We start from the raw sequence: 24793 nt of genomic DNA on the forward strand, positions 1-24793 counted from the left end.
GTGTGGTCTTGAACTGGTGCCTTCCGCCCTGCATGTTGAAACGTTTTCCATGGGGAACTTGGGGTGCATACAGAGCTTAGGTCAGTGGTCCCCAGATTAAAAAGCAAACAAACAAACACATACAAACAACAAAAACCAATGAAAGAAGACTCTACCACTCTTGGGCCAAGACAAGTGCGGCTCATGTGTGTGCACATGCACACTGCAGCACCGAGGATAAGCGTGCAAACAGGCAGAGGGAGGAAGGAAAGAAAACATGCTGCCCCACTGGCCTCCGAGAGCCAAACACCTTTTGTCTTAGAAGACTGCTTTTCAGAGTAACTTTAGGTCAGCCAGAGATCCTGCTGGCCCTGCTCTTCAAACCACTAAAAACATTCTCCATACTCAGGAACACAGGGTAAATACACTCATGACAAATCTCTCTGAAATGCCACATCTCTTTTTTACTTGGTCCTTATCACAGTGCTGAAGGGAAAGCTAACCAAGAATTAGGACTGGAGTGAAAAAACCCAAAGGCTCCCAAATGTAACCCACAACTGCAGCACTGTGGATGTTAGATGAGGCATACCCAACACCCAGAAATGCTTTCCTAACTCAGTGGCCAGGGGCATAGCAGATTCCCACCTGTGCTTGTCACAGAGAACAGATCATAAACCCTTTGAAAGACAGCAATTAAGATACCACCTTAATTAAAGTGTGATTTTGGTTCACACCAGAATATAATAATATAAGAAAGTTACAGAAGCCAAAATATTAAGAAATCATTATTTTTCTTTTTTACTGAATTCCAGGGAAGAGCTGGTTATTTTTTCAGTTTATTGAAAGGGGAAAAATATGTGGCTTTTCATGAGTGACTATCCCCCATTTAATAATTTTGATATGAAGAAATTCATAGAACAACGTGGGTAGCAGTAATGAAAAATTACAAGTGAGTATTCACTCCAAACAAATTCTCTTTCAAAGATGTTTCTAAATTTCCTCATTATGCTGTACAGTTGTGTTGCCCATTCAACAAACCACTCTATTAGAGTATCCTACACACATCAGATAAAAAATAGAGTTTAATTTTTTTAAGTCTAAAAAGAAAAGGTGACTAAAAGGTAAATACTTTTAAAATTCTAATGGATTCCAAACCTATTAAATAGTTTAGTGTTAATATCCCCACACTCTGCAATGTCAAAACAACGCCCAGCCACGTGTGGAACTGAGCCAGAGGAAGGTAATGGCTTTAGACAGTCACTGCAGAGGCAGCCCACGCACCAACACTGCTGCCCAGGATGCCAGGGCACAGCAAAGATGGCAGGCCAAACTCAAGGAGTGTACAGCAAGGATTTCACCTCTGTGTGATTCAAGTCTACTGCCAAAGAAGCCATGCAACAGGCCAACAGAAATCTAAGCTCTTTTGTGTAAAAGAAGCTATATTGTCAGGGTGCTTGTTTCTTGCATGGACGTAGTTCCTCCCTAAAGGAAAGAACTGCCTTGGCCGTGTGAACTGTGAGTGTGGACTGAGGACAAGCTTTGGACGGGTTTCACTGTGACTCACTCACAGAGGGGGATGACTCCTAGCCTTCAGGTGAGAGCCTGGTTTACTTTAGAAGACTAACCTTATATATTTGGCAAAGATGAAGAATTAGCTTTCCTTAGCCTTGAGCCACTAAAAATGGTACCATCAACTTGAAGGAATATAAAACAATCACTCTCCATCTCCAATGACTATCTGCTTCTCATAAAACCATAACCTTCTTACAGAGGGGACACTAGACACACATTACCTGCCAAGATGGAGCTGCTGTCATTTATACACAGGACTACCTCACACAGTAGGCTCACTAGAGAAAACGACCTTTGCTTATCAGCTATGCGAAGATAACTACAAGATTTGTCTATTGCATAGTCTGTCACTTGGTGGGCTACCTGTAACTGCTGTCTACTATCCTGAATTGTTCACTAGCTGTGTAACCTACCCAGGTGTGAAAATTGCTAAGCCATTTTTACAGAAGAAAGGAAGCAATGCCTTAAGTACTTTTACTAAAATAACACTAACACTTAAAGGAGAGAAAGCCCATTTTCTCTTCAGATATCAGAGTTGCTGAACATCCGGTTCTCAGAGCACAGGATACAGTCAGTAACTGCAGCAACTTCATAAGTTAAATCACAGTAACACAATCTAACTGGCCTTTATAAATGGTCCCAAAGAACTGCAGAGACAGAAGGAGCCGCCTTCGGTACTGTTTCTCACGTACTGAGCACTACAATTAAAACTAGCTTCTACCTACTAGGACCTTGTGTAAGGTTTGTTGATTCCAGTATTGCCTTGCCATCACGTAAGTGTTGTTTTCATATAAGCATTGTAAAAGAAGCTGAAGTTTTCCTTGCACACTACTACCCCATCCACTATTAAGAGACTAGAATTGTTTTAACAACTACAAGAGTAACAAAGTGGATACCCTCCGGGCTTATAGATAGATATTCTTCCAACAGCAGACTCACACACACATACAAAAAAAAGCCAGAGAAAAGCACATTAGAGGCTTGGATGTTAGTTCTGAGACAGAAGAAGCGTGCGTTTTGCTACCTATCTACTCCTATACCAGCTCTTTCTAAGGCTGCCCTGCCTTCAGCTGTCGTCATGGGCATCTAAACAAAAGCGAGTTTACTCAATATTTTTGGCGTGAAGCTGTAACTGGCAACATTCCTGATCACTTCATGCCTCCTTACTCGAAAGCAAAGAAGGGCTTTTAAATGCACATAAAACAGAAAATTGCAAACAATAAAAGGTGCAACCTACTGCAAACTCAGTTTTGACAACTAAAGACTTTTCAGCAGCTAATATGGGGGCAGATAGCCAGGAACAGTGCAAAGTGACTGCCCGCGACTCTCCTCAGCAGAGAGGTGCTGATAAGGAAATGTAGGGTACTGCTCTGCTACAATCTTTAATTGACACACATTGAGACAAAAGAACATTTCTGGGAAGGCGGTTTTCTAGTGATGATTATAAAGAGATGTGAAAACAGCTTAGCAAATGAAATGACACTTTTGAGGTGAGGTAACTGTTCACCATCATTTCATTACAGTGCACGAAAATAACAAAGCCACTGACACAGGTTCACAGGTGGAAATAGTCAAAAGCTGTTCTCACAGTTCAGAAGAGAAGTTCATGGTGATACCAAATATAATTTTGCTTTGTGACATAATTTATAATTTAGAAATTTCTCAATCTGCAAAAAAAGGCAAAGCTATTAAAAATAAATGTTCCAATTAATTAACATGATTTTTAAGAAAAAAAAAAAGGAAATATATTACAAACATATTTTGTACCTCCCCACCCAACTTCAATAAATACAAAATAGGGCATATCATGATTTCATACAGTCATGTGACACTTTCCCTCCAAAAGCTCAGGCACGTGGTATCTGCATAACGCCTGCTAATCACCATCATTCTTTTACAAGGCAGAGAAAGAAAAACCTTCAACAGAAGGGACTGGTTAGAACTAGCATGGCATGAAGAAAACACACATAAGAAGTAGGAAAATATGTCCCAACCTTTACCTATCAGGAAGGAATTAGGATCAAATAGTCCCTGACAAAAGAATTACTGTACCACATCATTAATAGATGTTGCCTTATTTTTAAAAATATACATATGTAAATTAGATTGAACTCAGGTATGCATACCTAATGGTATCCAAAGGGACAGTGAAACCTCAGCAAAACAGAGTAGAAAATGAAGCTCCACCCTGCTCTGGGAGGGGACAATAGGCAAGAAGCCCCACACATCACCTCATAGTCACCAATGTACTGCACCACCCAGTAAGATATTTCACCCTAAAACCTTGGTACTTTAAAAGAATTTCCAATTATACTCCATCCTATGTACTTCAATTATTTTAAAAGTACCTAAGATAAGTAAAATTTATATCTAATTTCCATATTCTGCTTTGAAAGAAACTTTAAAATGTGTGTCCTTCCAATATTACACATCACTTCACAACTGGTACACGGATTCTACATGTGTCCTCCACAGTCACAAATCTCACCAAAGAATCACAATTGTAAACATGTAAAAACTAGGAGCGAATGATGGACCAAGCAGGTCAGAGATGTCATCTTTCAACTCTATCTGGTGTGGCCTGCTTTTGCACATCAAAGTATTTTCTTCAATTACTACCTACAAATGTGTTCCATGAGTGAGGGATTCCAAAACAAATGCACATGGAAAAGGTGAGGTCAGTCGTCGTGACACTATCAGTGATGTGAACTCAGCCTTCCGCGGCCCTTCCTCACAGGCTGATCTTCCGCAAGGGCTGTGCTATCACTGCTGGACCACCCCCTCCCTGTCCAGGACGCTTGAGTCAACTCAGCAGGAAAGAAGCTTGCTAGGTATGAGACAGAAGGAGGGAGAAGAGAGCCTTATGCTTATTCTGGGAATGAGAAAAGAAACAATACAATGAGACAGCTACTGCACCGCACAAAACACACACAGGAGTGAACACGCATTCACAGGCAGTCAAGAGACAATTTTCTTTTCAGCTAACCATATCACAATTAGGAATGGCGTCCTAGTCTCACTGTGGTGCTTGGCAGTTGGTGCTGATTCGGAGCTTTGATTTGCGCCCACACACCGCCTGCTACACAGGATCTTAACAGGACCACTCCACCTAGAACAAGCTGTGTAGAAACCTGGCTAGAAAATGGGAGCATGGGTCTGAACACTAGGAGACAGTAAAGGGCACTGGTAATCTGAGGTATCTTCCACTTCTAGGACTTGCTGAGAAAAGAAATCAATCCTATCCAGTCACTGTGCTGAGCCACCACAGAAGCCGCCATGCTGAGAGGACCCGCCAGGCGGGAATGAGCACCAGCGCTAAGGAGCGCACGTGAACACTGACGCAAGGCCCGCTGCACGGCCACGTGTTGAACCGGGAAGGAGAGGTCCCTCTAATCCCCACTGTTATTCTTAAATCTCCTGTAGGAAAAGGGCAGAGGGGTGCAATAGAGGAAACAAAGATAGAAAACACCGGGTTCCACCTACCTGCAAGCACACAGACTCGCTCAGTTAGGGGTGGGGAAGGGGGGAGATGCATTATTGGTACTTGTAGCCGTGGCACCTGTCACTGTGAAGCCTGTGGGAGGGGCTATGGAGCTGTGGCTGGGCTGCAGGTCCTTAGGAATGCCACTGTGAGAACTCAGCTGGTGGCCGAAGGCTGCGCTGAACTGCGGGAGCTGCTGCTTGGGAGAGGTGGAGGCCATTAGTTCAGCGGAGGGCCCCATGCCACTGAAGCTGGTCTGTGGTAACCCCGGAAGCACACTGGAACTGCTTGGGGTAACGGTGGCGAAGGCAGGCTGTGTGGTCTCTGAGTTGGACGTGGTGGGCGGCGTGGAGAGGGAAGTGGAAAGAAGGTGTCCATCCGCGCCAAGGAGGTTGCTAAATGCAGAGGGATCGCCAAGATTGACGGGGAGACTCCCCCAGTGAGTTCTGGGGTTGACCACTCCTCCAAGTGGCACCTCAAGCTGGGTGGGGAGCAAGTGCTGTGCCATGATGGGCATCTCTGCTGAAAAGGTAGCTGCCATATTATCACCGGAGTAAGATGTGTGGGGAGAGGTGATATGGTCACTGTAGGGCGACGGCACGTGCTCGCTATCATAATGGCTTCCATGGGGTGAGGAGTGTGAGTGATCACTGCTGTATTGCTGTCGTGAGGTGATAAGGTCGTCTGCCTTGCTCAGCAGCTGGGCAGGATGTGGCCTCTGGGAGGCATGGCTGCCATCATGAAGTCCACGAAACTGTCCTGGGAAGGCTCTCTCCCCAAGCGCACTCTGGCTGAGCAGAGTGGCAGAAGTAAGGCCAACGCTGGCTGGGGCAGAGAACTGCCCCTGGATCTGCCCTGCCAGGGGTGTGGGTGGGTTAGACAGAGCAGCAGAACGGAGGAGGCTGTCGTCCAGCTCTAGGCTGGGAAAGCTATCGTGCACTATACGGCCGTTCAGGAGTTCCCCTAGGTCTGTGTTTACTTCTCGACTCAAGGACTGGATTCCCGAAGCGTCGGTACCCGTGGAGAACACCCCCAGGCCTCTATCTGACAACCCCTGAACTGGCACACCGTCTGACTGGGAAAGTACCCCAATTGTACTCAGGCACTCGAGAGAAGTCACAGCTTGCAAGGCCCGCTCAAGCTCCTCGGCTTCTTCGGTGGTCGGGAGGAGGTCTCCATTCTTTCCTGCATCAACCAAAGCCATCACAGTCAGAGCTTACAGCTAACCCATGCAGCGAAAGCCACATATCTGAACATTCCAAACACTATCGTGACACAAGAGTCCTTCTTGCCTGGCACTATGGCGCACACCTGTAATTCCCGGTACTCAGGAGGCGGAGGCAGACGGATCTCTCTTAGTTCAAGGGCAGCCTGCACTACATAGCAAGTTCTAGGCCAGCTAGGGCTGCATAGTGAAACCCTGTCTCAAAAAAAAAGTCCTTTGTGAAAAGAAGGCTTTTTTTTTTTTTTTAATGAGATTAGGAAACAAAACAAAAAAGAAAGAAAGAAAGAAAAAATTCATTTGTAGAACAGGTCTCAAATGTTAGCTTTCTTGGGATTTCAACTACCATCTTATTTATTTATTCTCAGAAATCTACCATATGAAATGTCTTGTTTGGTTTGTTTGTTTGTTTTCAGACAATTTTACTATGTAGCCTTGGCTGGTCTGAAACGTAGAATGTAGGCCAGGCTGACCTCAAACTCACAGAGATCTACCTGTCTGTGCCACCAAGTGCTGAGACTAAAAGTGTGAGCCACAATGCTCTGTTAAATTCTTTTATGTTTATCCACCAGTAGGTGTGTGTCTGTGTGAATTGCTACCACATGCATGTAAGGTGTCTGTGGAAGTCAAGGTGCTGGATCTTGGGGCTGGAGTTGCAAGCAATAAGCTACCCAATATGGGTGCTGGGAGCTAAACACAGGTCCTCTGGAAGAATGCAAACACTCAGCCACTGAGCCATCTCAACAGTCCTGGCAATGTCAAGTTCTTTTTTCCCCCTCCATACATACATACTTTATTTATTTGTTTATTTATTTATTTATTTTTAATTGGAATGTTAAGCTCTTAGGAAATCTAAAAGGCTGTCAATTAAAACCTCGGGGTCACCTAAAATGATATTAGTATCACTACCATGAAGGAATGAAGGCTCTATAGAACAAGAGAGGTGTGTATTACTTTGTCTACACTTCAATTCTTCCTGCTGAAGATGAGAACACAGAAGCCAAGCTGCTTAATGGTAAGCACTCAATTTCCTTCATAAGTTAAGTTTCTTTTCTTTTAGAAAGTTTACTTTCTGAGTATGTGTCTATAGGATCTGTGAGGGCAGTTCCTGTGGTGTCCAGCAGAGGGTGTCTGGTCCCCAGGAGGTGGAGTGAGAGGTGGTTGTAAGCAAGCTGATAAGGACAACCAAACAGGTTCTCTACAAAGGCAAAGGCAGGGAATGCTCTCCACCATCTCTCCAGGCCAGGAGGGACCGCTCAGACTATGCTTCATCTGCTCTTTAGTCTAGTTGTCCTCCTCGGCTGGGGATGGTGGTCCACACTTTCAGTCCCAGCACTTGCTGGGTTACAGAAGTGCACCACCATGCCAGGATCCAAAGACAGGTCAAGCTGTAAAAGAGTCTAATAAATTATTCTTTACAAATTAAAGGTATGGGCAGAGGCAGGCGATCACTGTGAGTTCGAGGCCAGCCTGGTCTACAAAGTGAGTTCAGGACAGCCAAGGCTAACACAGAGAAACCCTATCTCGAAAAAAAAAAAAAAAAAAGGTATGTTGAATAGCACTGTCAAAACATTAAGAAAAATCACTCACTTTAACGGAACAAAATAGCATAGCTATTAAAGTATAAATCTACTAAGTATATAATACAACTAAATAAATTATAGATTTCTCATCTTCTGAAAAGAAAACCCCTTTAGTGATGTTGGTTTCTTGTATTTACAGTGACAGAAATTTTATGTCAGGGAAAAATTTTCAGCTACACTGCAAAAGGCTATTTTATTAAAATAATAAAAATAATAATAATTATTATTATTATTATTTTAAAAATGGCCACTAAGATGGCTCAGTGGGTGCGGGGACATGCCACACAGGCCTAACAGTCTGAGTCTAATCCCCTGGTCAGGTAAAGGATGAAAGAGAGTGCAGCTCCCAGCTGCTCTCCACCCTTTATATCTATGTGGTTGTGCATAGGTACACATGCGTCACACATACAGCAGTAATAACAACACCATTATTATTACTATCATTTCTAGGTGGGTTTGGTGATACTGGGCATAATCCCAGCACTCCAAAGCTGAGACAGGAGCATTATGAGTTCAAGACTAGCCTGAATTATGTGGCAAAAGCCTGTGCCAAAAACCCCAAAATGGAGGCTGGGCACAGTGACGCATGCCTGCAATCTGAGCACTTGGGAGGCAGAGGCAGGCAGATCTCTGTGAGTTCGAGGCCAGCTTGGTCTACAAAGTGAGTCCAGGACAGCAAAGGCTACGTAGAGATATACCCTGTCTCAAAAAACAAAAACAGAACCCCAAAATAAAATAAAAACTAATTTCCCTTCTTATGAACCATTTTTAAACCAATTCCTTAAGTAAAACATTGACCATACCTTCAAAAAAATCAAAATCTTGTAAGTCATCAGGCAGCCGTGGCAGGACATCTGCAAAGTCTTCCTGGTTCAATTCCAAATCGTGCGGAATGTCAGTGATGTCGTTGGCAATGTCATCCGGCAACTCATCGGCACTCAGCTCCGGTGTGGAAGGGCTACTGCAAAGACAGAGCAGCATGTCTCTAGACTGCCTGCCACCCCCTCAGCGAATGGCCTCGACTCTCTAGACATCCAGGTCAAACGCAGGAGATGGTAATAGAACCAACTCCTCCTAAGCTGGTGGTGGCACACGCCTGCAGTCCTCACACTGGGGAATAAAGGCCAGAGAATCAGAAGCTACCTCACCCCTCAGCTACATACTGATACTTGAGACCCTGTCTCAAACACACAACAACAAAACCCTTTTCCTCATTTTATGAGTACGGAAAAACAAAACTTTCCCTCACTTTATGAATAGAAAATGTGAAAGCAAGACATTGCAGAAAGACACACCTCACTATATATAGTCACAAATTCCTACAGCCTTTATCCATGATTAAAACAATCATTATTAGATTATATTTTCACTTCAAATTAGTAAAATGAATCACCCATTTAGTGCATCTATGTCTTAGTAAAATTTCAAATATGATCAAGGTAACTTTAATGCAATAAAATCATATTCCTAAGTACTTCTATTATAACATGTATAATTTCTGTTAAAATAGAAGAACCTGAAAGCATAAAATTAAATTCTCAAATTCAGCATCTATTTTCTTTACTATAATAAAAACTGGCTTTGATAAATGTGTACCACAAACAGCCAGATACTGGTGACATTTGTATATGACACTGTTCAAGTTAGGCTGATAAGTGTGAGGGCTGCGGTAGGCTACTAGCAACACTGAGCACCGTCAGGCAGATATCCTGCAGGCAGGCGGTGCGAAGGGAGGAAAGGCAAACTCAGGGCCACCACTGACCGGGTCTGCGAGGCCTCCACTGGCAGTGAGACGCTGGTGGGCATGCTGAGGTTCCCTTGGGGCACTGCAGGGGGAATGGGCTTCTGGGGTCGACGAGGTCCACGCCGTCTCTTCTTCTTGTGTTTTTTGGTAAGTGCAGGGGGCTTCGTTTTTTTCCTAGGTTTCCTCTGTTGCTGGTGCTGAACTTTACGGGAGTTATCTCCTCTCAAGAAATTATCCTTTGAAATGAACAGAAGATGTTTTAGACCCCACTCCAGCCCTCGCTCCTGATATGTTCGTGCATAGGAAGGTGACTACAGGCTGGCAATCCTCTATACATTTCAAACCAGAAGAAAGCTTAAAGTGTTTACTACAAGAAATGTGGACTGGGGCTGTATCTGAGTAGGTACAGTGCCTGCCTAGCATGTACAAGGCTCTGTGTTGGATCCACAGTACCACATAAAGCCAAGTATAGTGGTACATGCTAGTAATCCAGGCACTTAGGGAGTGGCGGCAGGCGGGCCAACCTGGCTACACAAGACACTGTCTCAAAAAAGAAAATTAAATATTTGAAAGATATGTTTTACCTAACTTAAGTATCTTATAATATCAAAGTATCACATTATTCCAACTATAATTTTTATGAACCAGTTAAAATAAATTTATCTAGGGCTGAAGATAAGTCTTGATGGTTGAGATACTGGCTGTTCTTCCGGATGGCCAGGGTCCCACTCCCAGCACCTACATGTCAGTTCACAACTGCCTCTACAACTCCAGTCCCAAGGGAATTGACACCCTCTTTGAACCTCTATAGGCATGAAGCATGCATGCAGTCATATATACCTGTAGGCAAAACACTCATATACATAAAATAAAAATCAACAATTATCTAAAAACCCTAAGCTTAAGTGGAAAAAAACTTAACTATCAAAAAATTCTCTTAATACTTTATATAATGTCTAAAGCTATATATAATAAATGAGCATAAAATGTTAACTTAATTCACATCAATCTCTCTCTCTCTCTCTCTCTCTCACACACACACACACACACACACACTCACATACACACACACACACACACAGACACTTACTACATCCACTTAAAGGCATTTTGAGGGCTAGTGGTGTAGTGCAATGGTGAAATACTGTCCAGCTGTGTAAGCCTAGGTTTGATCTCCAGCAAAGCCAACAAACAAATGAGATACGATGAGAGTTTATGCTCTCTAAGAACATCAAGAAAAGGACACATAAACACAACATTCAGAAAATGAGCAGCACTAGATCCTCTACCCCCACCCCCTGCCAAGACAGGGTTTCTTTGTGTAGCCTTGGCTGTCCTGGATTCACTTTGTAGACCAGGCTGGCCTCAAACTCAAAGAGATCCACTTGCCTCTGCTTCTTAAGTTCTGGGATTAAAGGCGTGAGCCACCACCGCCTGGCACAGCAGTGGATTTTAAAAGACATGGATGGATAAGGGAGAGAACCATCCTAGGCCAAAGGAATGGCACAGATGAGAAAAAAAACAAAAAAACAAAAAAACAACAACAAAAAAAACCCATACACTTTAACTGGTTAAGAAGCTTGGGACTAGAGCATGTATTATTCTGAATATCATGATTCTAAACTTTAATAGGCAACGGCCCTTTTCTTCTTTTTCTTTCCATCTAGAGGAGTCATTTTTGAGGACACACATGACACACATGTTAAAGCCCACCAGCCTGCTGGCAACGTAGAGGAATGAGTGGGAGGAGGTCACGGTTCCCACCTCAACAGCCAAACACAAGGCCAAGGCGACAGCTAGGGACAACAGAACACCCTTAGAGGACCGTAAGGTAAAGCAAGGGCTCATCAAGCTGAGATTCTTTTATTATTCACCTATTTGTGTGTATGTCCACATGAATGTATGTACATGTGTGTGAGGTGCACGCACATGCCAAGTCAGAAGAGATCTAGGAGCTGGGGTTATAGGCATTTGTGGGGTGTCCAGCTTGTTATGTGGGTGCTGGGATCTGAACTCCAGCCCTATTCTTGGAGTTCCAGCAGCCCCTAAGTGTGTGATATAGGTTTCTTTTGTTTAGAAGCCAGTCATTCTGTAGTGCCTTGTGACGGCTACCCGAACTAAGTCACTGTTGCTGTTAGCCAGATGATGGCCACAGGTGGCATTACCTACACATACATAAAACATGGTTACAGTTCATGCTGTCACTGTTTGAATTAAGTTATACACACTGTTGGTACAACTTGTGCCCACACGCAAAAAAATAAAATAAAATAAAATAAAAATAAAGTGTACCAAAAAGGCACAAAGAGTAGGCAGGTATAGAATTGATGTGAGTGAAACAAATACTGATTATTGAAGAACCACAACAAGCTTTGTTCTCAAAGTAACAATACAAAAGAAAAAGAAAAAAGGAAAGATAACAAAATAGATTAAATTGTATGACAGTTTCAGAACAACAACAACAACAACAAAAACCCACTGTCATTTGCATGGCAAATTAGACAGCTGAGAAGAGGAGGAAGAAAATTAAAAATCTGTATCTAAACAGGCCCTTAATAGGCTCTTTTAACAGTTATAAGACAAAAATTCCATTTATCAAAAAGCATGGTATCTACAACTAGTAGCATTTTCTTTTTGGGTAATATGCAGGACAGTATTTAAATAGTTGACATCACTCTTCATTCTATGAATCCTGGAATAGCTCTTAACTAAAGAGCTGAGAAGACTGCAGACAGTAGAGTTTGGAGGCTACTTAGACCATTAGATCAATGCCAAATCAGGGAAGATGACGGAGAAAGCACAAAATCAGGAATTCTGAAAGGAATACTTAATGTAAACTGAAGTGCAGACTCTGAAGCCATAGTGCTGAGGATATGGCAGAGTGCTTACTGAGCATGCAGATCACCCAGGCATGACTATGTGTGCCTGTCATCCTAGCACTTAGGAGATGACGGACAGAAGAACAGAAGGTTCACTGTTGCTGGGCATGGTGGCACAAGTCTTTAATCCCAGCTCTTGGGAGGCAGAGGCAGATCTGTGAGTTCAAGGTCAGCCTGGTTAACAAAGCGAGACCAGGACAGCCAGGGCTACACAGAGAAACCCTGTCTCCCTGTCTTGAACAAACAAACTAACAAAAGTTAATTGTTATCCTCAGCTGCATACCAACACGGGGGTTAACCTGAGGTACAGAAGAGCCTTATCTCAAACATCTACCAGTAAAAAATAAAATAAATTTTAAGCCCACATTGATTCCTGCTAAGTCATTAAAACATATCCTGGTCTTACATGTATGTGGGGATAACAGAATACATCAACATAAAGAGCTGAGTCCTGCACTGCCTTGAAAGCTGCAGGGCCCCATCAGCAAGTGTCTACATCAAGCAAGGTCCACAGAAGGGACCAGAAGCACACAATGGCCTATGGAATGGCCTGGCTGGTAGGGCATGAGAACCTGAGCTCAGATTGCCAGCACCACACACAGAGCGAGGCACAGCACCCACACACAGAGCGAGGCACAGCACCACACACAGAGCGAGGCACAGCACCCACACACAGAGCGAGGCACAGCACCCACACACAGAGCGAGGCACAGCACCCACACACAGAGCGAGGCACAGCGCCCACACACAGAGCGAGGTACAGCACCCACACACAGAGCGAGGCACAGCACCCACACACAGAGCGAGGCACAGCACCCACACACAGAGCGAGGCACAGCACCCACACACAGAGCGAGGCACAGCACCCACACACAGAGCGAGGCACAGCGCCCACACACAGAGCGAGGCACAGCACCCACACACAGAGCGAGGCACAGCACCCACACACAGAGCGAGGCACAGCGCCACACACAGAGCGAGGTACAGCACCCACACACAGAGCGAGGTACAGCACCCACACACAGAGCGAGGTACAGCACCCACATACAGAGCGAGGCACAGTACCCACATACAGAGCGAGGCACAGCACCCACATACAGAGCGAGGCACAGCACCCACACACAGAGCGAGGCACAGCACCCACACACAGAGCGAGGCACAGCGCCCACACACAGAGCGAGGCAGAGCACCCACACACAGAGCGCACCCACACACAGAGCGAGGCACAGCACCCACATACAGAGCGAGGTACAGCACCCACACACAGAGCGAGGCACAGCACCCACACAAAGAGTGAGGCACAGCACCTACACAAAGAGTGCGGCACAGCACCCCCACACAGAGCGAGGCAGAGCACCACACACAGAGTGGGGCACAGCACCAGGCCTCTCTAACCCAAACACCAGGGAAGGCAGAGGCACGCACATCTCTGGAGCTGGTTAGGCAGCCAGTTCAGCCAATCAGTGAGCTCCAGAGAAGCTGTCTCCAAAACTGAGGGTGAGAAGAACTAAGAAAGACACCCAACATCAATTTGGCATCTACACATGCAAGTGCACACACACTTGAACAGGTACACACACACACAGAAGCATACAGAAAGCTGGGTGTAGCGGCTCTTGCCTGTAATCTTAATACTCAGAGAGTGGGGCACAGACTTTATGAGTTCTAGGCCAGCTTGGGCTACAGACTGGGACCCTCTCAAAACAAAACCAAACCACCACCACCACCAACAACAAAACCCAGAAAATTAGCCTTCATTCATATAAAGCCTGAATAAACTAAGACAAAAAATGCTCATACTTGGGCTGGAGAGATGTCTCAGAGGTTAAGAGCGCTACCTGCTCTTCCAGAGGTCCTGAGTTCAATTCCCAGCACCCACATGGTGGCTCACAACCATCTGTAATGTGATCTGATGCCCTCTTCTGACCTGCAGGTGTACATGCAGGCAGAACCCTGTATACATAATAAATAAATAAATCTTAAAAAAAAAAAAAAAAAAAAAGCAAGTGTGCATGCCTAAAAAAACGCCTATACTTTAAATATATTACTTAAATAGGAAAATAAACTCAGCATTTCTACATGATGTTTAGTATTCAAAAATTTCAAAAAAGATGAACCTAAAAAGGAACTAACCACAAAAGAAGATCTGGGTAAAGCCAGTATGTTAAAAGGGAACAGACTGGGAAGGCAGCTTCTCTACCTAACTGTGCCCTTAGTTAATGGCAAAGCCAGAACCACAAACCAGCTCTGCCCAGTCCATGAAACTGCACCACGTTCTCTCGCCTTCCTTGGCCTAGTGGTACACAAGGCTCCCAGCACAGTGTCTTGCAACAGCTGTTTGGTAGATGAGAACTGTACCTCAGCTCTGAGGGTTTGGTTTGGTTTGTTCCTGCCAGCACCAAACCCAGAACCTTGTTCCTGATAGGCAAGTATTCTACCACTAAGCTACAGCCTTACCCCAAAGCAAACTCATTTTAAATCACTCAAATATCTGAGGAACTCAAATGTGTCTCTCCTCCAGATTATTCTACATTAATTAGGGCTCATGATACCAGCTGTAATAAAAGCAACAATTAAGTTCAACAACATTATAGACAGGTTTGGTATTTTGCCTAAGTTTTATAAATATCCATATCATTCCCAGAACTACTTATAAAAAAGCAAAGCTGAAGGCAAAACCTGCTGTATGTAAGAAAATACACCTGTACTATCATGTGTGTGTATGTATGAGACATAAAGAAAATAGATGGGTGATTCTTAAACAGCATTTATCTAAGTAATTACAGGTTTGTAGTATTTTTCATCTGAAACACTGAGGGACCAGAAGTGTTTTTGAGGCTTTCAGGTATTTGTATACAATTTGCATATGAGAATCTTTACTCCAGAAATCTAAGATCCAAAATCCGGACGGCTCCGAAACCTGTACCTTGAGTGTCATGCCATTCTAGAACCCCACAGAAATTTGGGTTCTTTGGATTAGCGATGTTCAAACTTTACTAAATACTCTGAAACACTGGGGGTTCGGTTTTGTTTGGAAAAGGGCCTTGAATTCAAGGGGTCAACACAACCTTTTAAAATTTTTTAGTCAAAGGCAACACAGCATAGCTTCCAATACTGAAACCACTGTTTTACAGTGCTTCATTAATGGCATGTTTCCTAGTAGGAATAGTTATCAACAGTTTGAAAGCCCCAACAGCAGAACGGAAACTAAACGTACCATCTTCTTGGCGTGCTCTTCACACAGGGGCGTCTGGTGTGTAATGTCAAACACTGGCACAGAGCATTGCTGTCCGTCTGCAAACTTGGCAGTGCAGCTGGAGAAGAGCTGCTGAGAGCGGTTCAAGAGGATGTCTGGGGTTAGAGTCAGGGAGAAAGCACACGCAAGCTGTTTAACTCTTTGGTGTCCAGGTAAAATCAGTTACGCTCCTTATTTGTGTTTAACAAACAACTGTCTATAAAGTTAATGTACCAATCCAACTGCTGATGGGGGCAAGTCTCCTTTATAGCCATTCTGAATCAATTCTATAATTTGAATAAGCAATCATTTTCTTGTTAACATGCTCCTAAAATCCCCACTAAAAAGACTGCTCTGAACCCAGTTCTTACTTCTTTTTTAGGTATTTTATTTTATCTACGTATGAGTGTTTGGCCTGCATGTTCACACATACACCAGGTGTCAACCCCACTGGAATGGACCGTTGTAAGCTACTGTGTGGGTTCTGGGATCCCACAGCAGGTCCTTTGGAAGCAACAGGCATTCTTAACTGATAAGCCATCTTTCCAGCTCCTAAAAAAAACAGCATTTAAAAGGAAAAACTTTCTCTTAGAAGACTCACCAAGGAGAATGAAAATTTAATTTTAAAAAATCCACCTGTCCAAGGTTGACTTTTTCATTTCACATTTCAAGGACCAAAATCAAACTCACAAATTAGTGACAAGATTAATTTGAAAGCCCTATTTAAAACTGAAATGTCAATAATAAATAAATAAATAAATAAATAAATAAAAAAAACTAAAATGGAAATGTCTGGAGTCTTTTGTTTTTAGACAAGGTCTTGCTATATAGCTTAAGCTAGCCTTAACTCATGACTACCTCAAAAGATCAACCAAAAAGGAGGGGAGGGGGAGGAAGAAGGAGGGAGGGAGGGAAGGAGAGAGAGAAAGAAAGAAAGAAAAAAAAAAAGCTCATCTTCTTAGCCACTTAACTATCTCAAGCTTTGATTTCTGAGTCGAGGTCAGAGCTTGCTAGCAAGTATGTAGACAGAGCATACAAGACCCTCCATTCAACTCCAGTACAACACAAACAAAACCAAATACATAAAAAGACCTTTTCTTGATTTAGAAAGTATATTTGTGTTTCTCTTTCTGGTCTACACTTATTATATGTAAATTACTACAGAAGAATTCATGAAGTTTTAATTCAAATGACAGAAAAGAAGGCCAAAAAGGAGAATGCAGGAGGCAGGTGTGGGAGGATCTGGGGGGTCATGGAACCTGAATGTGACGCCAACCTGGGAGACATGTAAGACCCTCTTTCTATGAAAGAAGGAAGGAAAGAGAAACACATCCTCCTGAAACACCATTATAGACTTATAATCCCAGTATCTGGGAGCAGAGTCAGGTGGATCTCTGTGACGTCTAGCCCAGCCTGGTCTAAGATCAAGTTCCAGGACAGCCAGGGTGACACAGAGAACCTTCTGCCCCCTTCCCCCGCAAAACAAAAACAAACCAAAACCAAACAAAGCACACAGGCCCAAAGGGGTTCCCTTCACTGCCTGCTTCATGCAGTTACAAGGATACGCTGGAAGCAGTGTCTGGTGAAGGGCAGGGCCTTGTTCGCGCACTGCTCGCCCTTCACTGTCCCACTGCATGCTGCTGGCTCCGCCTCCTTCAACTTGGTCTGGCTGAGGCTAAAGAAGGAAAAATGCAAATTTCATTTTAAGTGCTCTAACAATCCAGGGTAATTTTTTCTTTTAAATGTTGACCTTACTATCTTATTACTTATATGTGTGTGCATGCATGAACACAACCCACACAAACCCATGGAAGTCAGAGGACAACTCCAGGAAGTTGGTTCTCTCTTTCTCCAAGTAGGCTCTGGGAGTATCAAACACAGGTCACTGGGCAGGATGGCAAGCGCCTTTACCCATTGCCTATCTCCATGGCCCCCAGGGTAAATTTTCAACGCTGTGTGTCTGTAACAGCAACACTGTAACTATCTCCACTATGCACAGTCATTTCAAAGCACAGCGTGGAGTAAGGACTGCAGGCATTACCATGATCAAACGTGTTATTCTGCTGATCTACTAACCTTCAAGGCTAACAGCTCCATCACAGCTGCCTGAGCAGAGACTTGACCCCCGTTACCACCCATGGAGAACCCGCACAGTCAACAGTTGAGGTGGTTATCAGACTCTACTGTGAGCACCAGGGCCATTTGGCACCTAGTGCTAATGAACAGTAAGTTGACAAAGATAATATGAGTGTGTAAATGGGAAAGTAGACATTTTGAACATTTTTAAATGGCTAAGCTTCATACACCCTGCAAAATGTTTATCTCTTTGAACACATTTATAAAGCTCGCTACTTTTTTTTGCAATTCCATGCTTCATTGTTTGAATGCTATCTTCACTTTCAACACGTGATACGTAAGTATTAAAACCTCACTCTCATCGCAAGCCCTGGGTCAGTCATCAGCACTGCATACACCAGGCACTAAGGCAAGCTACAGGAGCAGCACTGGGAAGGTGCTGGGAGCAGGAAGAGGAGGAGCTCAGGGGCAGCCTGTGCTACAAGATTCTCTCAAAAGAAATTTAAGATCCAGCAAGATGGCTCAGTAGGTAAAGGTGCTTACCCCAAATCTACATCTGAGTTTGATCTCAGAAAACCATGTGGTAAAAGGAGAAAGCTCATCCTTTTGATTTGTGCATGTTTGCATGCAGACACACACACACACACACACACACACACACACACACACACACACAATTTGAAAATAATAAAAGACCTCACAAAGGTAGAAAAGTGGATCATTGGCATATCAAATATCTTACTGGGCCATCCTGATCTTCATAGAGACGGCTCAGCTAGTTAAAGGTTAGGCTCACAACCAAAAATATAAGAGAATTCCAGGCCAGCCAAAGCTACATAGTGAGATCCTGCCTCAAAACAAAAGAATATTAAATTTCTTTTCTTTTTTGGTAGTGCTGGGATTGACACTAACACTATGTGCATTAGACAAACCCTCAAAGACTGAGCCACAACTTCAGCTCATACTCACAGTATGTTTATGCTTTTCTAGGGAGAAAAGATGTTTACACTGTTAACTTTAGCCTGTTAAAAAAAAAAAAAAAAAAAAAAAAAAAGCCAGGCGTGGTGGTGCATGCCTTTAATCTTAGCACTCAGGAGGCAAAGGCGGGTGGATTGCTGTGAGTTTGAAGCTAGCCTGGTCTACAAAACAAGTCCAGAACAGCCAGGGCTACACAGAGAAACCCTGTCTTAAAAAACAAGAAACAAAAACAAAACAAAAAAACCCTCAAAAAACAAAACAAACAAACAAACAAACAAAAAGGACAGTTTTTCCGTAAAAGAATCTGTATTGTATTAGCAGCTAAGCCCCAAATTGCTTGGTCTAAATTTTGGTAACTGAACATGTTAGTAATCTGCTGAGCCACCTACCAAGCCCAATATACAATATATTTCCTTCTTTCTTTCTTTCTTTCTTTCTTTCTTTCTTTCTATTAAGAAAAAAAAAAAGTCTAATGTAGCTTCAGGGTGATGTTAAGTAAGCTCACTATGTAACTCAGAATAACTATGAGTTTCTGAACCTACTTCCTATATTATGGGATTACACATTTGCTGCCTGCCTCTGGTCTCTGTCTGTCTCTTTCTGTGTGCTCACTCTCTTGCATATGTGTTTGTGCTCACACACGGGTACATGACTTAGGGGTTGAGCGTGTCACAGCACATGTATGGAAATCAGAGGGCAATTTGTAAAGTAGATTCATTCTGTAAGTTGAACTCAGGCCATCAGGCTTGCAAAGCAAATAAATGGCTTTGCCTGCTGGGCTTCCTCACTGGCCCTGGTTTACTATTTGGGGGTGGGAGACAGAAAGGAGGAGGGATACCCCAGAGAGAGAGAGAAAAGAAGAGGGAGAGAGAGAAAGTAAGAGGGTAGAGCAGGTAGAGGAGGGAGGGAGGGAGAGAGAGAGAGAGAGAGAGAGAGAGAGAGAGAGAGAGAGAGAGAGAGAGAGAAAGCGAGAAAGCGAGAAAGCGAGAAAGCACGAGCGGGCTGCCCTGGTTTACTATTTACTAGTCACTTAATTGTCCAGTTTACCAATCTGTCTCATAAGTCCAAAGTCAGAATTTCATTATCTCTATGGATGAGTTAAAATTACTATGTACAACATTATCCAAATAGCACTAACAAGACAAAGAGCCCTACTAATGTTTCATTAATCATGGGTGACATGATTAATGGCGAATGACACGAAATCAGTTTGAAAGCTGTAAGAGAAGCCATCTTGATGGGTTTTTACTTTGGTTTTTTTTTTTTTTTTTATCACCAATACTGGGAAAACTGAGCTTAGAACCTCATGCACCCTGGTCAAATACTCAACCACTGGGCTACATCCCCTGGTCCAACTTGCTATTTTATTATTTGGTAACACGTTATTAATTTTTTAAAAAAATTACTGAAGTTGGCTTGGGGGGTGTTCTGAAAACTAGTCACGAGTTAGAGAAAGAGCTGGAGGTTTGACTCCCAGTACATTGTGAATCCTGGGTTAAAACCCATAGAACCACCAAAAAGAAAAAGTCAGATACAGTTTTCTACTACCAACTGCCTTAACCTCACTATGCAGACCCACACAGCTTTGACAAGATCATTATCAGGTATTATAACAGGCACACAATGCCTATGTGCATAATCTGCTTTATGCTAGATATATAGTTTCCACTGGCCAGCTTTATCATAAGGTGTTAGACACCCTCACTTCACAAACTGCTGACATGAGTAAATGAATTGAGAACAGGCCTCTGCATGCTGAAGTCTACTCCTCTGTTCATCGACTGGAGCTCATGGAACTAAGTACACTGAGCTGCCTCTGCAGTCACAGAAATTACTGTCTACAATGGAAGACTTATTCAAGTGACTCATGAGTAGTATAGAAAAATTAGGAGTATATAAACATATATTTTTCAATATTCAATAGCCCAATAAGTGATATATTTTGTATATAAACTTACTTTTTCCTGTATATATGCTCTTAAAGTTATCACCTGAAATCATAAAAACTATAAAGAATAATTTTTTTTAAATCAGTAAGGAATTAAGTATTCTAAATTTGAAAAGCAGTTCCTGAGCTGGGCAGCAGAGGCATGTGCCTGAAACTCTAGCACCTGTATACAGAAACTATGATGACTGTAAGATTGAGGACAGCCTGGGCTGTACATCAAGTTCTAAGCCAGCATAGGGTACATGACAAGATGCTGTCTCATGACAAAAGAAAGAATAAAAAGACATTTCCAAGCCAGACATGGTGGCACACGCCTTTAATCCCAGCACTCGAGAGGCAAAGGCAGGCATATTTCTGTGAGTTAGAGGCCAGCCTAGTCTACAAAATGAGTCCAGGACAGACAAGGCTCTGTTACACAGAGAAATCTTGTCTCAAAAAACCAACAATAACAACAAAAAAATTTAAGAAAATTTTAACTCAATTTATTGTTTTAAATGTGTATTTCAGGGAGCCAGACGCAATGGTGCACACTTGTAATCCCAGTACCTAGTCAGGTAGAGCCAAGTGGATCTCTGTGAGCTGGAGGCCAGCCTGGTCTGCAAAGGGATTCCAGGACAGCCAAGGCTACATAACTGAAACCCTGTCTCAAAAAAACAAAAACTGAACAACAACAACAACAAAAGTGTATTTTAGGTAAAACTAAAAGTAGTTATAAGATGATAAATATATATTTCAGAATCCTGTATGAGACTAGAAAATTTATCTTACAGCTTTTAGTTATTTTGGGAGATACATAGCTAAAGTATTATAAAATTTCTTCATCAAAACAGAGTAAGAATGATTTCTTATATGCAGATTTTTATGTAACAAATTATACAAATGCTATTAAACCGTATTTTCAAACAAATATTCAAGAATTTAGGAGAATGACCATGACATACTGCTAAGAAGAAAAACTAGATACAAATAATTTTTGTTTTGTGTTGATTTTGTTGTTGATTGTTTATGATGTGGTCTTATCCATATAGCTGAGGCTGGATCTGAACTTATGACTTTCTGGTCTCAGCCTACACAGTGGAATTATAGGTTCATGACATCATATTAGACTGATAAAGAACTTTACAACAAGTTAGGTCAATTTTAACTTAAATACATAAAACATGAAAAGTCTAAGGACTGGTATCAGTAGTATGCAGTCACTAAAAATCCTGTTTTTGCTAGATATGGTGGCACATGCCTGGAATCCCATACTTCTGAGACTGAGAAAGAGGAGCACAAGTTCAAGGTCAGCCTGCGTGTATCATGAGAGCAGTCTCAATAAACAGACAGCAATCAATTGTTGTGAACACTTGAGGTAAACTACACATTAAAAGAAAGCATAGGAAAAGAAAAAGCATAAAATAAAAACATATATTATTATAAAATAAAATACTAATTTATAGTTTAAAAAGATGCAATTTTTTAAAACTATAATTATTAACTTAAGTAACAGGAAAATTTTAAGTACTGCAATTTTTGTCTTGTTTTGTTTTAAGACAGCTAACATGTTCAGCCAGATGAAGTGGTGTCTGCTATAATTCCAGCACTCAGGGGGCAGAGGCAAGAGGGTTCAGAGTCTGAAGCCAGCCTGGACAATACAGATTCACAAAGCCAGCAAGCAAGAGAAACAACATTCTCAAATCTCTTCAATCAATAAATTCTAATGCAACTTAAGGAATAAAAGAACCAATGGAAGCCGGGCGTGGTGGCGCACTGCTAGAGGTAATCAGATCTGAGTTCCAGGCCAGCCTGGTCTACAGAATGAGATCCAGGACAGGCAAGAATACACAGAGAAACCCTGTCTCAACCCCCCATCCACCCAAAGCCCCCCAAAAAACCGAACCTGTAAATGCTTCCATTTCGCTGTCAACTCAAGACGGTGTTATCCTAGCACCCAGACAGCACTCCTTCTCAACAAAACCAGACACTGTGCTCAACTACTTGAGACGTAAACGTTCACCTCACACAATGCCTAAACCACCCTTCAAAGGTTATATAAAACAAAGCAAGAGGAGACAAGGCCTGAGAGTGTGGCGCTGCCTGTGTGGCTCTGACCTGGCTCCACTGCATGCAGCTCTCCGCAGTTCTTGTATCAACTGGCCAGTGCATTCAGGCTCCTTACTGGCCGCCTGCAGCAGCGCTTTCCTAAAGGTATGCCGGCATTTCTTTTGTCGAGACTCTGCCCGCTCCAGGCGGCAGAGGTGCTTGTATTTCTGCTGAAAGTAAGTGCAAAGTTGGGTCACCCTGGAGCTCCTACTCTCCACGTCGTCATCGTCTGACCTGGGAAGTGCAGGGAGAAGGGTGGAGACTGATTACTGATTACGTTGGCAAGTTCATGTAAGAAAGGGGAAGTGAGACTGACCAAGGGTTTAACACTCCTGTGACATGAGAACACAAACTCAATAAACCAGGAGGAATTCCAGTAGCACTGAAAAAAAGCACAAAATTAGCAGGCCGTACCAGAGCAGGGCAGGCAGGACACGCATTTCGCTATCTTTGCTCACTGTGAGGATACAGACACTGCACCTTCATGAAAAGCAGTCGCCCCAGAAACCCAGCAGTCATTTCTAAAGCTATGCTTTACACACTCTGGTTTAAATCACCTTTTCTTAGTTACAGTGCAATGGTGTAGGAACCATGGCGCAGAACTGCCACTCTAGCTACAGAGGTGTCTGAACTGCTTTTTAGGCCAAGGCTACACAGTTTCCTACCACACTAATGTGACTGATTGCTGATCCCAACTCAAGTGTTTGCTGGAAAGCTCCGCTAAGGGTACATCTAAGCAAACAGCGCTGTGCTTACTCAGTAACTGACCAGCACCAATGGCAAACAGCAACTTTTCCATAGGCTGAATTTGACTTCAGTTTTCATTGTTAGGAATAACACACATCACCCCAAGACTGGTGCTACTTTGATCTTTCTCTTCTCTTATAAGTAAACACTACATGGAAACCACTTGTCTCCTATAGCTCAGCATTTGTTTTTGGGTTTTTGTTTGTTGTTTGTTTGTTTTTTTGGTTTGGTGGGTTTTTTGTTTGTTTGTTTGTTTTAATCTAGGATGGTTCCCAAGACTCTGGAGGCAGAGACAGACAGATCTCTGTGAGTTTGAGGCCAGCCTAGTCTACAAAGTGAGTCCAGGACAGCCAGAGCTACAGAGGAAAAACCCAATCTCGAAAAAAAAACAAAAACAAAATGCTCTAGGGTGGCATTTATTTCATATCAATCCATAGCAAGCTACTCTATGTTGGAGTGACCTTTCTGTGCACTGTGTAGACTTGTGCTTGTATTGTTCAAATGCTTATCCCTGCGCCAGCAGAGGGCTGAGGACAGAACTTTGGTATTGTTAAGCACCAATGTTTTGTAAACATACACTTCCCTCACTTTCTGTTTGGTTTAATAAAGAGCTCAACAGCCACTAGCACAGGCAGGACTTCCAGGCAGAGATAAGAATTTTGGGAAAGGCCGGGCGTGGTGGCGCGCGCCTTTAATCCCAGCACTCGGGAGGCAGAGGCAGGCGGATCGCTGTGAGTTCGAGGCCAGCCTGGTCTACAAAGTGAGTCCAGGATGGCCAAGGCTACACAGAGAAACCCTGTCTCGAAAAACCAAAAAAAAAAAAAAAAAAAAAAAAAAAAAAAAAAAGAATTTTGGGAAAGAATCAGGCACTAAGTGTCACCAGCCAGACACAGGAAGAAAGAGGTGCTGGGATCGAGAGACTGAGAGGTAACAAGCCACATGGCATAACACAGATTAATATAAAAGGGTTAAGAGCCAGTTGAGAACAAGCTAAGCTAAGGCCAAGCTTTAGTAATTTATAAAAAGCCTCCTTGTTGCCAGGTACACGCTGATAACCCCAGCACTCATGGAGGCAGAGGCAGGTGGATCACTGTGAGTTTGAGGCCAGCCTTTTCTTTTTTTTTTTTTTTTTTTTTCTTTTTGGTTTTTAAGACAGGGTTTCTCTGTGTAGCCTTGGCTGTCCTGGACTCGCTTTGTAGACCAGGCTGGCCTCGAACTCAGAGTGACTGATCCACCTGCCTCTGCCTCCCGAGTGCTGGGATTA

General features: G+C 43.0%; 1 protein-coding gene across 1 annotated transcript in view; it reads right to left on the bottom strand.

Annotated features, from left to right (window-relative positions):
- Nucleotides 1-2556: 2556 nt before the first annotated feature.
- Nucleotides 2557-24793, bottom strand: part of Ino80d (INO80 complex subunit D) — a 56722-nt gene continuing 34485 nt past the window's right edge. The window contains exons 7-12 of the mRNA XM_051153926.1: nt 22792-23016; nt 17261-17370; nt 15678-15811; nt 9600-9817; nt 8641-8798; nt 2557-6217 (exon numbers count right to left, since the gene is read on the bottom strand). Coding sequence (XP_051009883.1) covers nt 5055-6217; nt 8641-8798; nt 9600-9817; nt 15678-15811; nt 17261-17370; nt 22792-23016 — 2008 coding nt within the window. The 3' untranslated portion in view covers nt 2557-5054. The remainder of the gene's footprint in view (nt 6218-8640; nt 8799-9599; nt 9818-15677; nt 15812-17260; nt 17371-22791; nt 23017-24793) is intronic.

The sequence above is a fragment of the Acomys russatus genome, chromosome 12, assembly GCF_903995435.1.
Source record: "Acomys russatus chromosome 12, mAcoRus1.1, whole genome shotgun sequence".
Taxonomy (NCBI): Eukaryota; Metazoa; Chordata; class Mammalia; order Rodentia; family Muridae; genus Acomys; species Acomys russatus.